The sequence below is a fragment of the Haliotis rufescens genome, unplaced genomic scaffold (assembly GCF_023055435.1).
Source record: "Haliotis rufescens isolate VD_foot unplaced genomic scaffold, xgHalRufe1.0.p SCAF_4, whole genome shotgun sequence".
Taxonomy (NCBI): Eukaryota; Metazoa; Mollusca; class Gastropoda; order Lepetellida; family Haliotidae; genus Haliotis; species Haliotis rufescens.
The window spans coordinates 44162946-44180771 of NW_025964112.1; the positions used below are offsets into that span (position 1 = coordinate 44162946).

Sequence of the window (17826 nt, forward strand, 5' to 3'; positions counted from 1 at the left end):
TATCGACAGCAAAATGCTCATTTGGCCAGTTTGGTGCCCTTATAGCAGTGCCGTTCTGGCGCCATGTTGTTTTGAACCAGCCAAGAGAATAACTGATATAAAACACCTGTGGAACCTTAATTAGTATAATTAATAGTTTGTATTGTTTGCATTTCTCCATGATAAATATAAAGATGAATGAACGGTTTGAAATCCAAATCTTGCTAGGCAAAGTATATTTTTTCGATATCAATAATATATCAATGTAAAGAAGTGTTCAGGTATTGTTGACTGCAGCGAAACCTTGTCAGTCCGGGCTCCTTTAATAAAAAAATCCCAGCTTTCGGACGATAATGCCAATATAGCCTATATACTATTCAAAAGAAGTTAAAGAACACAAAGTCTAGTAAGAAGATAGGGTCCCCATGCACCCGAAATATATATTCTATTAACTTACATTTTTGTAATACCCATAGTATCTGCGAAATGAAGTTTGATGTTTCCAAGGCGAAATATTGTCCCATGGTGTCCAACAAAAACTTATAATCGGCATAACTTTGGAACTAGACATGGCACATAAACATTTGACACCATTTTTTGGAGTAATCTGAAAGCGATTGAAGGGGTGATTTTCAGGATTAAAATATCATTTAAAAAAATTGGATATATTAAAACACGAAGAATTTGAAAAAAAATCAGTATATTTTACTCAAACATTTGCAAATATCTATCCACATACAAAGCAAATTCATACGATTTCCATGAAGTCTGGAAGGAATTGTTTTTAATTTCCTGAAATTGATTCGCAAAAAATAACCAACTATGAGTTTCAATAAGTGACAGTATTAAAGAAACGATTATACTGCTTGTTTTGAAGGACGAGCTACACAAACAGTAAGGTATGGTTTGTTTATATCACTACATGTAATGTGACTATTTTTGTGATTATTTAAACAAATTGGTTACATTAAAACACGAACAACTTGGAAAATCAGCATCAACAATACATCATTGACAGAGTTCTAATGGTCCCGTTAATGTCCATGCCATTTGTTATTGGAAATGACGTCACATGGAGCTGATACGCCATGATATACCCTGAATACTGTTTAAAGCGGCGTTAACCCAACTCACTCACTCACTCACTCACTCACTCAGCCCCAAGTGGTTTATTGTCCTATAGGCGTATCTCAATTTATCATTGTCTGGATTTAATTTATTCTGGCGTGTACAGTGATATCATGTCTTACAGTTCCTTGTTTGTGAGAACCGTGAAGTCCGGGGTAGAAAAGGTCTTCAGGAACCCATGCTTGCCATAAACGGCGACTATGCTTGTCGTAAGAGGCGACTAAAGGGATCGGGTGGTCAGGCTCACTGACTGGGTTGATGCGTGCCATCACATTCCATTTGCGCGGATCGATGCTTGTGATGTCAATCACTTTATTGTCTGGTCCAGACTTGATTAGTTACAGACCACCGTCACATAGCTGGAATATTGCTGAGTGCGGCGTAAAACAACAAACAAACAACTAAGAAACAAACAAACATTGTTTGTAACAGAGAACTGAGTCAATGTCAGTATGGGCAAATCGGCTCCGGTTTTATTATTTGGCAGTTCTAGCAAGACAGATTTAAGTAATTGATTTTATTTTGTATTTTTATCATGATGTATATCATGAAGCCAAATACCTCAATTACCAAACAGTCATTCAACCATATTATTTAGGACACAAGCGACATCTCTGTTGTTTGAAACCCATGCAATATTGTCGCGGGTCTGTATTATAATATATGACATGATGTATCGTCACGATAAAGGCATCACGAGTCTACAATCGATTTTGTTTTCACAAGGTGCCTTGTTAAATGAATCTCTTTGTGGCTACAATGAATATATACATGGACACTAAACGGTGCTTTACATATTTCAGAATAAAACATTTTTTGTACTCAGGTCATAAATCTAATTTTGAACAAACGTTGTAGGTACGAGACAACCGTGTTTATAACACCAATTCAACAAATTCATCATCGACTGAGGTGAGTGAGTATTGCTTTACGTCGTTTTTTGCAATATTGTGGCCATGTTACCAGTGGGAACACGTTGTATCGATACGGGGAATCGAACCAGCATCCCAGGCGAGACGAGCTATCGCTTTCACCACTGTCCTGTAACACCTCACTTATTGACATCATGATTATGTAAATAACCTATGGTAGATATATTGTTCTTAAACAAGCGTTCGCAGAGTATAATTTCTGGTGTGATAATTGTGATACTGCGAAAAGCGGCGTAAAACCAAACTCACTCACTCACTCTTAATGCATATACACATAACGCGGCATCAACCTAATCTACAATCCAATGACAATATGGACAAGATGCCTTAAAAATATTCCTTTACCTGACCAGCCTGTTTACAATTATGTAATTTAATTCGAAATTTACAAGGTAATCCTTTATCCTCATAAACCTGTTGTATGACACCTCAGGCTGCATATATCAAAGTCACGATATAACGGTTATAAAGTAATTTTCTGTTGTACATCCCAACACATGGAAAAGATGCATGAACATTTCCGTTCTTTAAGAGAAACACCTTCAGATATAGATAAATATTATTAAAACTTGGGGACTTTTACAAGTCCTGCTTCAATCAAATGAAAAAACAAGAGAGAAATAAATGCATTGACAGCGAAAACTCAAATATTTGCATGGCCAATGTGTGTGTGTTCTTAAGAATTGGGTCTTATTTGCCAGTAGACGCTGTATACAATGACTTATAGTGTGTCACGCTATGTTAGTGGTTGGTAGGGGATTGCAAGTCAAGTTGACAGTAAACAACTTTGTGCCCATAAACCCGTATCCTTGCTTGCCGGTACATGGTTGAGGCTCTCCACCTATGGCGGCGAGTTTAATTAATGCCTTTACAAATAAATCGCATTACTACATCTAATCTAACTAGTACAATTGCGCTCTATTGTTGTAATTCGAGCATATTGATTCAATCGCCCAGTCGTTTAAATATGATTATTATATCTCCGTGGATTAAACAAAATACTTTTTTTGTACAACCCCACCGGTTAACAGCCCCCGACTGCCGAGGCATGTCGACTGGATTGTTATGCTAGAGCTTTGCTCACCAAGTCTTATCTTACTTCGACGGAAACCTATCCATGTAATACTTCATCGGACAGCCATGAAAAAGGTAGGCATGTGTCTTCATATGAGGGGTTTTAAATGGCATTAAAACTTGTATTTACATTCGGATAAAATTACATTTGATTAGTTTTATACTATTACTCTGTAACTTACTTGAGCCGTATATGTCAAGACTAACAAGTACATGAACACATTAATGACAACAGTTAATGACATGCGAGTGAGTTAAAATTGAACGTCGCATCGGCATTATTCCAGCCTATAGCGACTAATGATATGCATATGATTTACCAAAGTTCGTCTGATTAAGAAACGTGTTAGGGATGTGGCCTAGGATTTATTTGTGATTGTATTTCCTTTGTTAAACACCCTACGTGCGATAAACAGTGAATAATAGGCACTGCTGATTAATAGTACAAGTCAGGCAGCATGGCCTCGCGCTGTCGTTCACTAGTTCCCCATATCAGATCATACAGGTCGACATGTGTTGTTTATGACATTTCAGAGCACAGCATGAAAAGTATTGGCTTTAATCTTCGTATCAATGACGAATATGGTCAGAAAATATAGAAATGCAGAAAATGTATTTGCAATCACAAAGTTATTTTCCATTAAAACGCATTAAACTGCTTCCAATAAAAAGAAAAGGTGCATATTGACATCCAATCTCCGTGACCACCCCCCCCCCCCATCTCCAGGGTTAGAATTTCGGTAAACTTACACTTGTTATTGAGATGCATGTATAGAGGATGCAGTGACGTTAATCCTATATCATCTTCCCAACACAATACAACACATGGACAAGAGACTATATTGCCGTTCTGTAAGAGAACCGTTCGGTAAGAATAAAAATTCTGCCGGGCGAAAGAAAATGTGCACACATGTTTGATGGTGGCGAAAAATAAAACAAACAAAAACAGGTAATTCCATGGTGATGTATATGATACGGGCTTCATAGAATTGTTTTGAACCTGAAGTTTGCAGTGTTTCGGCGACTGTTTTCAGCCTAGTAACGGTTGTACGTTTGTGGTCAAATTTAATTTTTAATTGTATGCTTTCTTTTGTCCGGCAGTTTATTTAAAAATGTGAATGTTTGATGGGTTTTGCAAATTCTGGTAAGTTGTCTTGTTTTGTTACACTCATCATCATCATCATCATCATCATCATCATCACCACCATCACTACCACCATCATCATCATCTTTATCATCATCATCATCATCATCATTTTGTTATTCTAAAATCTAATGCCCAACATTTAACGAAACCGATTCATGATCAGATATATGTGTTGCGTACCGTACAAAAATCTATCGGATTTCTCCCATTCTCTCAGTGAATGTCAATTGATAAGCAGTACGCGTTCTTAGTTGCAAAGTCAGGCATTTACCGAAATACTTGATCGATTCCTAAGGACTACCGCTGCGAATAAAATACCCGAAAACCTGGCAAATCAATACAGTATGGTTTCATCTCTGTTGTGGATCGGGAGAAGCGTACCGACGCAACCTGTCAAGTTGGTCGGGAATAAAGGGCGTATTCAGCCCTCACGAGTCGCATTGTTCCGTTATAACTGTATTGAACCGTGCTAACAAACTTCATCAATTCTTAATCCACTTTCCACGGTACTTTCCTCTTGGATTTTTTCAAAGGAGTATAGATTTTCTGTTGAAGTACGATACACAACCTATCCTTTTGTGGAAAAAAAACCCAGTGATATATTTACAGTCATACTGACATACGGGTGGGTGTACTGCACAAACGTTTGACATATATCTAGGTCAATATATAAACACAGGCTATTTAAGCAAAGATGGCGGCGCGGTACCCGCTGAATGTCTTCGCAGGTTTGAAACCACGTGTATAACAGGACGAGTGCATGGGAAGAATTGTGGCCTTTTTAAATCATACAGGTTTGTAAGTTCAACTGATCAATTGTGTATATAGCGGACATGTATTGATTTTCATGCTTCCACGATCGCATGTCATACTGTAGGCTTTCATTCTTTGATTACCTGTTATGTTCATTCATTCATTCATCCATTGAGTATGTATGTAGTATGTATGTATGTATGTATGTATGTCTCCATTTTTGATAGGGATAAGTTTATCTCTTCATGATACACAAAACCTTTTCTCTTCATTCATTCATTCATTCATTCATTCAGTGTGTGTGTGTGTGTGTGTGTGTGTGTGTGTGAACTCACGTGCATCGGGTTACCATGGCCGTTGCCGTGATGCGTTTGGGCGATTGGTTTTATTGTCATCTGCTTTGTTTTTTATCATCAAATTTCATTTTTCCGGACAAGGTAATGTTAAATTTTTGAAATTTGACAAAAATTACTCAGATATTTAAATGACAACTTTTCATGCAATGTTACTAGGGGTGACGTTTCTTTTGCGGTTCAGTATATACTCGCGCTTTAACACTGGTTGAAGAAAATATTGTTCACTAAGCAAAACATTAAAGAAAGTGAGATTAACCCGAATAAGTCAATATAATACACTGGATTATCGAGGATGAACCTGCAAGGACTGGTAATTGCCATGCTGATGCTGATTAAAACGTATGATGTAATCATGGATTAGCAGTGACAAGGTGAGGTGAGGTGAAATTGGGTTTAACGTCGCGTCCAAGATTATTGCACTTATATAGCGACGTTCATGCATGTGTATGTGTGTGTGGCTGCTTGTACTAGTCCGGACTGATGCCGATTTATAGTGCTAGCACACTGAGATACCATGCCGCAGTTTAACATGAATACCCGACTCAGACACAGTATACTGACTCCGAGCCGACCAGTCCTTGTTTTAGCCCCTTAATGCCGAGCGCCAGACAGTGTAACAACAAGTACCATCTTTTAACGTCTTTTGGTATAACGCGGCTGGGGATCGAACCCCGGACCTTCCGCACTCCGGGCGGACGCTCTACCACTAGACCACGGAGCAGTGACAAAGGGCACTGTTGTCGTGTTTAGGTATTGTTTGCCCTGTACTAGTTAGCGCGTGAATTTTTTACGGCTCTTTTAGCAATGTTCCAGTCATATTACGACAGTGGGTCACCAAGTATGGTCTTCAAGTTCTCCTGATGTGGAGAATCGAACCCGGGTCTTCAGTGTGACGACGAACGCTTTAACCTCTCGGTTACCACACTCCTTATCCATAAGACCAAATTATGTATGTTGGCATCAATATGAGCAACACTCTCGTTTCCTTATACACATACCATATACTGTATCCCAGTTGGATGAGCATTAAGTTGCCTTTCCAGTACAAACGCAGGTTGGATTATTAGAGACAGTCATGAAGTTATTCAAAAAGGCGGGAAGACCTAAGGTAACACGTGACCTTAACGCGTCACAACGGAATTCTCTTTCTGTGCGCAACAGTTGATTGAATGTATCTCGTAAAACAAACCATTTATTCAAGTTTACATTAGGGTATCCTGTGTTTTAAAAAAAAAAGCTAGAAGAAAAACGTTTGGGGATTTCAGGTTCGGATTGATCCCCAAAAATCTAGGCTGGTCGTAAGAGGTGAGTGAATGGTTTCGCTGGCCTGGCTCGGTGACATGGTTGATTGTGTCTCATCTTACCCCGACGACGTGGATCGTTGTTCATAATATTGATCACTGGCCTGCCTGGTCGGCCTAGATTTTCGAAACGATCTTAGCTAAGATAAATCTTAACAACTTACGTTCAAAGATAAGATATCTTAAGACTAAGATAAGATAGATTTTCGAAACTATCGTAAACCTGTCGCAGATCGTTCAGAGTTACGATACCTATCGTAACTCTGACAGAGAACTCATTTGTGTTAGAGATTGAAAAAGCGGGGTGTTTCCCAGTGACGTCACGGGGATTTCCCAGCTGCTGCCAATAACAAAAACATAGATAAGTGACACGGAATTCATGATCACATTGTCAGGTCACATTGTTTAACATGCACATATTTGAGTGAAATTCTGTACAATCCTACATGTAGACGTTTTGTTCTTATGATAAATGATGCCATGATTACCCGAACACAAATAGCATTCGTGTGCCATGCAATAGCATCTTTCAAAACCAGTAAATGTTATAATCAATAAGTGTAGTGTCTAGATCCATAATTATTTTCAAAATTTAAAAGTGACACTAATTTTCGTTCGCAAAGAGAGAATTGTAGATATACAGATAGATAATTTAGGAATTGTCAAGTTATGTTGTCTCATGGAACACGCCGCAAGTTAACGTGAACATACATATAATGTAGTCATTTTCTATCCTTTTAAATTAAGTAGAGCCAATAAACTGATTTGTCTGATTTCATTTAAATCTGGCTGAGGAGCGAAATACTTTGTAATGTGTCAAATCTATTCCAGAACGTAGTTCAATGATGTTTGGTTTGTCTGACAGAATTGCTGAGGATCATTTACTAGTATTTGTCCGTTGACCCTATACGATACAACGATTTTATTGTCTGAATGGTCTCAAGTATATCTATATTTTCACAAAACGGGGAGATGTAGACTTAAATATTAAAAAGACCAAAATATTTTAAAACCGGTTTATTGAATGCAAAGATTATTGTGTTGAAAATGTGTATTTCATATTGATCAGTAAATTTAATTCAATAAACTTTTTTTCTGCGAACACATATTGGAAAGTGAATTTTGGACAATGTGAAAATCTGTGCTTAATTTTTGCTGTCACAATTTCAGTAAATTGTTATATTTATAATGGAAAACACCTATATGCCGTTAATCACCTGTTTTTAAAGAATGCATTTGTTCAACAGACAGTTTTTAATCACTTTTTATCAAATATTTGTCTTTCAAGAGGATATAGATAACATAGGCATTGAATTTAAAACGAAATATATTACAATTACTATTGCAAGAAAAATATAAGATATTGTATACAGATATTTGATCACATGTATTTCCTTGTTAAGTCAATAAAATGCGAAAATAAATACTAAAGCATTGACACAAATGCGATCCAGAAAATATAACAGCGGAACTCTGCGCTTTATGAAAACTGTAACATTGAGCAAGGTGTCCCGGGCGAATACAAAGGGAAACCACTCTCAACTAGAGTTTGAACTAAGATTAGCTCCCCCTGAGTTATCAATGAGGTCACGGTCACACCTTTCGTTTTGATCCTTCCCAAATTTTGAAAAGGTATGTTGTTTCTAGGGCTGGGACGAGTCCAAATTTACTACCCGGGTACCCACCCCCCTATTACCCGACCCTACCTGGGTACCCACTGTAGGTATCAGGAGATGTCTAAAAATGTCCGATTGGGAACATTTTAAGAATAGCCCTGGCAAAACGTATTAAACAGCCTGGTCATTCATACACAAGTTGAATTAGTTATATCTTTATTCAACCATATGAAAAATCAGAAGGAATGGGTGCATAGCCAGAAAGAAATGCAAACATTAGTGACTTGTAGTGTAACCATAGAGTTCTAGATCATTTTTGTCATTAAACAATATATCACGTGATTAACCACGAGTCCGGGTAGTCCTGTGGGTACCCGGGTCCTACTCAGTACCCACCCGACCCGGGTACCCAAGTTACCCGTCCCAGCCCTAGTTGTTTCACACTTCTTCAGCATGGACTCGGATAGAAATATATTGTAAGCTATCGACTCCACAGTTATGTGTATCGCTGTCGCGATTAAGAATATTTTTGACGTGAAATCCTTGATGCGTTCTTCGTGTTTTCGAAGTGTCAATTTGAATCACTCAGTTTTACAAAATGAAATGTCAATGTTTGAACGTAAAGCGGACTAATTGTTTGGCAAAATATCTATGGAAAAATATGCCGCCATCTTGGATGAAGATAAAATAAACTTACGATAATCTTAGGGCTAAGATCGTTTCGAAAATCTAGGCCCAGATTTCAAGATTTTACAGAACGCCGTCATGTGACGTGAATATTGCCGAGTGCGGATTAAACACACACACACAAACATGTTACACAAAACCTGCAACCAAACTGACCGTTTACCTTTAGGAACGAGCGTAACAAAGTAACGAAGCCCACCAATAGGCATACACATGCTAGCTTGTCAAAATGTTTGTTTGTTGTTTAACGCCGCAAATAATCGAGTCTGGACCCTGCAATCCAGTGATTGACATTATGAGCATCGATCCACGCAATTGGGATTGATGACATGCATCAACCAAGTCAGCAAGCCTGACCACCCGATCCCGTTAGTCGTCCTTTACGATAAGCATAGTCGGCTTTTACGGCAAGCATGGGTTGCTGAAGACCTATTCTACCCCGGATCTTCACGGTTTGCTTGCCTAAATGATTTGGTAGCGCGTTCTGTATATGAAGTCGTCATGTCATTTCTACCATGGCTGTTGCTATACACATGTCACAAACATATATAAAGATACATAAACATAGGTCAACATATGTAACACATCTTACAAGTATTTTAACACGTCCTTACATCTCGCTCACTCTTACGTTCGCCTTGGCAGTATAACTATATGCTATGTCGATAGTCACGTGGTTTTCGATAGCTAGCGGTAATCTATTGACTGGCCACGCTGATGGAAGAATGTGTTCTATCCATCGATCATTAAGGCACAATGCAATATTGAAGAAAATATGTGGTCCTCAAGATAGAAATCGATCCATTCGAGTTGATTGATTCAATGATTGCCTTAAGGCTACAGGGAGTCTGTATCTTTGTACTAATACCATTGGGACTGATATTTCTGTTCACCAAACTCCAAACTTGATCTACGAGAGGGCGATGTAGCCAGGTGGTTTAAGCGTCGCTCATCACGTCGAAAACCCTGGTTCGATTCCCCGGGTTGTATTATATGTGAAACCCATTTCTGATGTCCCCTTGTCTGAAACGGCATGAACATTGCTGACAGACGTAAAACAATACTCATTCATTCACTCGATAGATATGACGGTGTTGCATAATATACACATACCAAAAAAAACCAAAGGCTGTCAAATGTGTGTGCCTTTAAGATGTTTTCTATAATTTTCTGAATATAAAAGAGACAGACAACATTTCCATGCATAATCATAATAAACCTCTGCATAACGCAGAGTAGATTGTACGATTCCGACTATGTCATTAGCATGTGTTTATGAGTGAGTAAGTGAGTGAGTGAGTATGGTTTTACGCCGCTTTTAGCAATATTCCAGCAATATCACGGCGGGGGACACCAGAAATGGGCTTCATACATTGTACCCATGTCGGGAATCGAACCCGGGTCTTCAGCGTGACGAGCGAACGCTTTTACCACTAGGCTACCCGACCGCCCCCATGTGTTTATGAATCACCATCAAATAGTGATGATACCAGGCGAAAAGGTGAGCGCATCCTGCCCCACCGGTGGCACCCGTTACAAACACATGCAAAGTCAACTGTTCACCTTGAAAAACGCGTAAACATTGGGTGAGCCCTGCGGAATAATCGACAGATTTTGTAATAAGCATCCTCTTTTATCCAGTCAAATTAATCTCTTGTCAAATTGAGTGCCTGAGTTAAGGTTTTTTCAGTGATTGAACTATGAATAAAAACTCTCTGAAGCACATCGACACATTTTGTAATAAACATCATCGTTTATCCAATCAAATTATTCTCATGTGCGAGCGAAATACTATGCGAAGTATGGAGATGGGTGACGTCACTTCCATATCGAATTCAAAGCTGTGGTGGCGAATGGATTTAGGCTATTTATCATAACAGAATGAAGATATGATAAACTGGATAATCGATAAGCCGATGAAGAAACATCGCTGGCTGAGGTGGCCCCGAATCGTGAACTAAGGGCACCATGTTTCTGCTGTGGTACGATTATGAAGAAACTGGGCTTAAGTTTGCTGTGCGGAGACAGCAATAGCTTGAATAGACGCACAATACCTATACAATTGTATTCATAGACTGCACATACTGAATCAGGTCGGGATGTTTAGAGGCCTGGGAAAGGAAGAGTAGCGGGCGTGGTGGCAGAATATATGACATACTTGACCCAATATGTTAGTCAACCATGGCAGAGTCATCGATCGATCAGAAGTCGGAGACCGGCATACCGAGAGAATGTCCGCGAGGGTGACGCTTGAGGTATCCCCTCCCTAAACTTCATCAGTTTTTTTATATTCACCTGGAGAAGTATCCCCGTGTGATAAGGGAGGTGGGGTGAAATGGGGTGAGGTGAAGTGACATGTAGGTGAACTGGGTTGAGATGGGGTGATGTGAAACGGGGTTTAAGGTCAAGATTGTTCCACTTATATAGACGTGCATGAACGTGTGGGTTGTCACAAAATAAGGCAGGTGAAATGTCTGACGGTTGTCCACAAATGAGTTCAACCTTACCCTCAGCAGATTAGCTATTTTGTTTAAATAATATGTGTCATTTTTAATTTAAAAAATCTCTTTATGTTTGTGTTTCAGAATAAAGTGCCGCTGCAGCGGCGGTCCTCGTCCATGGCTCTTGTCCCCGGGGAAGCGTCGGAGGACGGAGACTTCGTCACTCTCCGGGCCCATAGAGATGTAAGTAGATCAAACCTACACACCCTGTTCACACACGTCACGCTGTGTGTGGACTGAAGCCGTATATGGCATGAATGTCCCCGGTGTATTCATAAATATTAACATGAATATTATGATTATGGTGAAAAATGAAATATATGCTGTTAATACAAACTATTGTATGCTGTCATTTCTCTTAACTTGAGTTTAACAGATCTTACATGTTTAAGCACTGAAACAAATACAATGAAGCAAGTCTGTACTCAGCGATTGATCTTTTTTGGTGAAACGTGCCAAGTGGCTAAACCGGTCGCTCGTGTTTGATTGCCCACAATCTGTGAAGAAGGTTCCTTGCGTGTCATACAATGTGATATTGCAAAATCTACTTAAAGTAAAACTCTACTTACTCACTCACTCACTCACTCACTCACTCTCTCAAACTGAGTTTAATATTTCAGGAGAGAAGAAAAGTGAAGACACAAGTTATAGAGCTACCAACAATAGACGAGCAGCCCGACCAGTCAAAGAAGCTCTCTCATAGTGACATCTCTGTCCACGAGAATTTAAATGCACACAAAGAAGCCACTGTTGCCCATGCAGACTTCAGAGACGAGTTGTTTGCTGCGGTACAAGAGGGATCTGTGGAAACACTGAAAAGTAAGATCATTCGTCTCCCGTCAGACCTACCAATCACAAGCGAAGCTCTTCGGAAGCTGAAAACCCGTGAAAATATTCTTCATTTTGCTTTTGAAAATGGCAAGAAGGAAATAGTTGAGTATTTCCTTAACAACTTCGACCCGAAATTAACGGCGAGGTTGATTGGTGAAGATTACGAAGTGTTTATGGGAAATCTACATGGAAAGAAAACCATTCTCCACAAGATCACCGAAATGAAAGACATAGAATTAGCAAGACAAGTTGTCAAGAAAATGTCCGTCTACAACAAGAACACCCTGATGAAGCTTCTGAAGCTCGAGACGCCAGTCCAGATAGCAGGGCAAAGACCAAGGACCTTCCCGTGCCTCCATCTCGCGGCCTTCCACGGCTACACAGACTTTGTCCAGTTCTACCACGACTGTGGCATGGAAGTCAATCATATCAACGCAAAGAAGGACACAGCCTTGCTCTGGGCAGCCAGATGGGGCCATGAGGCCACAGTGAGGGTGTTATTACAAAGAGGAGCAAAGCCAAATCTGGAAAACGACAAAGGTTCTACAGCTTTATATTGGGCAGTTAGATACGGATTTACTGGAACGGTAAAACTTTTAGCAGAGGAAGGTTCTGCCAATGTCAACCAGACAAGAAAGCTCGGACTTGTTGCGCCCATAGTGTTGGCTTCTGCTCTGGGACATGACGAGATCGTCAAGGTATTGCTGAAAAATGGGGCAGACGTGAATCATGTGATCAGAGGCAGAGAGCGCCCTATACATCACGCAGCACGGGAAGGCAACACAAATGTTCTTCTGACTCTGCTGAACAATGGCGCCTCTATTGATGAGACTGATGAACGTGGCGACACAGCACTTATCCTCTCTGCCAGATACGGGCACGTGCAGATCCTGGCTCACCTTATTAAACATGGAGCCGACATCAACCACAAGAACCACAACGGAGAAGGTGTGTGGCATTTCGCATTTGAAAATGACACAAGCCGAATCCTAGAGATCCTCATCCAAGTCCTCCAAAACATGGGCTTTTTGAAGCCATCTGAAGAAAATAAGGACAAATTAACTTTCACCAAGAATGTCAAATCTCCCATTCTTCAAGCAGCCAGTCTTGGTCTTGTTGACAAAATAAACATGTTGCTGGGTCTAAATCTTGACCCAACAGCATGTGATGAAGAAGGAAATTCATTGCATCATCACGCAGCCATGTCAAATGAGTTTGAAGTGATTAAAACATTTCATTCACAGTACAGCATCGACGCTGAAAACACCAGAGGTCACACGGCACTACATCTAGCGTGTAAACATGGCCATCACGAAACTATCGAAGTACTCATTCAACTAAAGGCAAAAGCAGGTGTAAAAAATCTGATGGGTGAAACGGCTCTCCACACGGCTGCATCGTCCGCATCCATTCGCCCTGAAACAGTTAAGATGATTCTGGAGTATGTTATCAAGAGCCACACATGGGAGAGTCTCAATGTCAGGGACAACAAGGGCAATAACCCACTGCACACTGCGGCAGAATTTTCCTCTCCTGACGTCCTTTGGGAGTTCCGTTTTGTTCGACTCAAAGATAAAGATGAAAGGGGAAATACTCCAATGCATTTATCAGTGCGTCAAGACGAACCTGAAGTGTTAGACACCATGCTGGATATCTACGAGACTATGAAGAGAGATGTGGATATCAATGAGCCAAATGATATTAAGGAAACAGTGATGCACCTGGCCGTCATGGCAGGATTTGACGAAGGATTGAATCGTCTAATTCTTTTCGAGTCTGATCTGAGTTTACAATGCAAAGAAGGAAACACTGTTCTCCATTGTCTTACAAATGCAATGGTTGATAACCCAACGAAAGTTCACATGTATTTGAAAGTGCTTGATGTTATCATGCACCAAGCTGTCAGATGGTGGTGTATTAAAAATGGCCACCGCTTCCCTGATGACAACCGAGATCAGTATCTTCATTACAAACGCCAGGCTGTTCATCATCTGACAACCGGGATCTACAACAAAAGTGACCTGAACGTTTTATCCCTGGCATGTCGTGTCGGTTGTGTGCAGGTGGTGGAGAGAATAATGCTGATGGAGCATGTCATGTGTTTCAGTTTAGAGAAGAAAACCAGATACGACATCACTCACATCACGCCTAGAACAAACGACTCTTTGGCCGGCATGCGCGGCAGTGGGAAGGTTGTGCCCAGACCATCCTGTCTGGAATGGCTCCTGTCTACAGAATCTCCTGAACGAGCTGCCAGAGTCCTTGATATCGCTCCCATGAGGGAGATAGAGAGGGTTTACAGCACTGTCGCTGCAGTCACCTACTTCCTAATCATCGTCCTCCACATTCTGTACATGACACTCTTCAGTATTTCTGCTGTTGCCCTCGGTGAGAAGAGAAGGAAGACTCCAAATGATGACTCCCTTGATGCCGCGACTGTGATCTTCTATGCAATTGTGCCTATCGAGCCCGCCCTGCTTTTGTTATACATGTCCTACTCATTCATTAAAGTGCTATGTCAGGGAGAGTTCACAATGAAATACAGACTTCAGAGAGGCTCAAATGATCTTACGTCGCTTATAGTCAGATACTCTTCAATCATTATGTCAATTATGTATTCAGTTCTTGTATTTGTGTGGATGGGACTCTACAGAAGCAAGTATTCACATCACGACTACATCTTGGCCCCGGCCCTTCTAATTGGCTGGTTCATGACCATAACATACACCAGAGGGTTCCGGCCTATCCACTACTTCTGGAGGATGATCCAGAACATGATTATCAGAGACGTTATGAAGTTCATCTTCATCTACTGCTTCGTCCTCCTTGGGTTTTCCTTTGCGCTACACGTTCTGTTCCAAGCATCCGCGCAAGTTATTGAGAGCTACCCTAACCCTCTGTACACCATGTTCCTTACTTTCAACCTCATGTTGGGCATGGCTGATCTGTTCGATGCTTCCTTTGAGACCAATATGGTTCTAGCAGGAAGACATACAGTGTATGCCAAGGTTATATTTGTGGTGTATATGGTCCTTGCTGCTATCGTTCTGCTGAATCTACTCATAGCCATGATGAACACGTCTTACTCGGCCATCTTGCAAAGGCAAACACTGTCATGGAGGATTGAATCAGTGCAACTCGGAGTTGATCTAGAGAAGGCCATTCCTGCTGCATCCAAACTTTTCGGAGGTGGAAAACTGAAGAAGGGCCACATTGTTCCAGAAAGAAAAAGCCCGGGTGATGTCAAATGGTTCATCGAGGTTCACAAATCTACACAGACACCTGCTCTAATAGAAGACGATCCAGAGATGGAGGCGGTGAAAGGCTTAACGGAAAGGGTCAAGGCTCTGGAGGTCAAGGTCACTGAACAGATGAAGCAGGTTCAGCATACCTTGGATGAGATTCACCATGAAATAATCACAAGAAAGGGGAAATAACTCCATGTATGTGTTTTGGGAAAGTAGAGATAAAGGAATATTGCAACTAATGATATCATTTCCAAATCATACAATTGCTTTTTTGTATCTACATTCTCTTTTGATGAGATGCTACATAGCAGACGAATCACTGAACTTCTGAAGATTCCCAAATGTTCAGCTCCAGACATTCACTTCTGACCTACGAGAAGCATTAATAGATAAAGCGTGTATATTTTATATCAAGCCACACAAACTAGCATGTAAGGATGTTTAGCATAAAATAAGTTTGAATGTATACATGTGTATATATTTAAGTTGACAACCGTTTTCCTGTTTCACCTTTGTGCCATGTGCCATCATTTGTTTACAAAAGGGCTTAACTCTTGTAGCCTTCTTGCATACCACTAATAATACAGTAACCTCTTAAAAAGATGTACGATTTGAAAATAGAATGTTATGCTAATGGCAATATCGCCATGCACTTACGGATTTTACGGGTATGGCGCAGCCGATCTTTATTCCCGACCAGTTGTATTGTAATAAGATTAGTTTTCCGCTTGGAATTATGTTTTTTATTACCTTTTTTCGTATTTTGATAAAGAATAATTTCCTCCATACACTCAAATATACGTAACCGTTCTCATATGGGCAGGTTTCAAATTCCCTAGTTACGAGTCCTCATCCAGATGACTGAATCTATTTATAGCCGATACCGTGTTGACTGTGCCCTTTTATAAGCAATCTATATTTCTGCACAAATGGTATTTTCGGAATACCTTTTTCCCATATAGAAAAGACAACACATCGTAATGAGCTGACACATCTCAGTTCATGTGAACAGAGAAACGGTCGTAGTAAAACTGAGAAACTGCCTCCCTGTTTGAACACGTTAGCAAGGATTCTCAATTCAACACTGCCGGGCAAACTAAGTCTACGCCATGTCTGATGGTGGCTTAAATTATTATTATTATTATTATTATTATTATTATTATTTACTACCGTTGCGAATAGAATACCGGAAAACCTGGCAAATCAATACAGTACAGCTCCATCTATGTTGTTGGAATCAAGAGGGTATTTCAGTGTTTCGGTGACTGTGTTCATTCGGTAACGTTTTGCAAACGTTTGTAATATTTTTGTCAAATCCATTTTTGAAGTGAAGACTCCCTGTTGCCCTGTTGTTTATTATGGATGCGTGATATTTGTATGTCATCCCATGCTGGTAAAGCTAATTGCAAGTGTCGGCGTAGAATGAATTGTGATATACGAACACCCTATGCAAACGACAACATAACAAAAAGCAGGCTCATTAATGCTCAGCTGCTATCAAAGCGGATGTGATATATTTTAGATCAGAAGCCTTATTATATATCATGTATATTTTTTAAGTTGAATATATTTCCCTATTGTTCACTTTGTTATTGTTAAAATATTGCTCGTTCTCATTGTTAATATACGGGGATGAGAGGGTTTTATTTTGACAAAATAAATATGTTTCAAAACGTTGATGTTTCATTTCTGGGGAGTATTAGGATAGTGTCATGGTTTAACGTGAAGCTTGATTGACTTTTTGCAGCAATTGCATGGACCTTTCATTCTGAGTGAGTGGGTCTGTATGTATTTCAGTTATGTATTTCAGTTATATCGCAGACCCGTGAAGATCCTGGCTAAACTATGTCCTCAGCAACTAGGCGACTAGCGGGATCGGGTGGTGGGGCTCGCTGACTTGGTTGATGCATGTCATCGTTCCCCAATTGCGTGGATCGATGTTCATGATGTCAATCAATGTATTGTCTGTTCCAGACTCGATTATTTACAGACCGCCGTCATATAGCTGGAATATTGCTGAGTGCGGCGTTAAACAACAAACAAGCAAACACAGTTATATCACGACGTATCAGCTTGATGTAAGAGGAAAGCCTTAGCAGAGATGATAGTTATTGACTTATAACACTTTAAAACGAGAAACCACGAGCACGGGTATGATGCTGACAAACCAAGAAACGAGAATGGATTCGAACTCAAAGTCATTTGCCTCTGGCACGCCTAAGCGACGCAGTTCTACACTGGCGAGGAGACTCCCATCTTCCCGAAGCAAGAGA

At 40.2% G+C, this 17826-nt stretch overlaps 1 protein-coding gene across 2 annotated transcripts; it reads left to right on the top strand.

Annotated features, from left to right (window-relative positions):
• The first annotated feature begins 3119 nt into the window (after window positions 1–3119).
• Window positions 3120–17223, top strand: LOC124135909. Of its 2 annotated transcripts, none has more exons than XM_046501583.2 (3): window positions 3120–3188; window positions 11559–11657; window positions 12095–17223. In XM_046501583.2, the coding sequence occupies exons 1-3, from the start codon at window positions 3180–3182 to the stop codon at window positions 15740–15742; spliced, it is 3756 nt and encodes a 1251-aa protein (XP_046357539.2). In that variant the 5' UTR covers window positions 3120–3179; the 3' UTR covers window positions 15743–17223. The 2 variants fall into 2 exon arrangements, with proteins under 2 accessions (XP_046357539.2, XP_046357538.2); XM_046501582.2 differs by lacking the exon at window positions 3120–3188 and adding an exon at window positions 10905–11228.
• The last annotated feature ends 603 nt before the right edge of the window (window positions 17224–17826 follow it).

Coding starts and splice junctions, on each gene's coding strand:
- LOC124135909 (XM_046501582.2), top strand. CDS start 11,142: ATGTTAGTCAACCATGGCAGAGTCATCGATCGATCAGAAGTCGGAGAC. Junction 11,229..11,558: donor CCGCGAGGGTGACGCTTGAG/GTATCCCCTCCC, acceptor TTTGTGTTTCAG/AATAAAGTGCCGCTGCAGCG. Junction 11,658..12,094: donor CTCTCCGGGCCCATAGAGAT/GTAAGTAGATCA, acceptor TTAATATTTCAG/GAGAGAAGAAAAGTGAAGAC.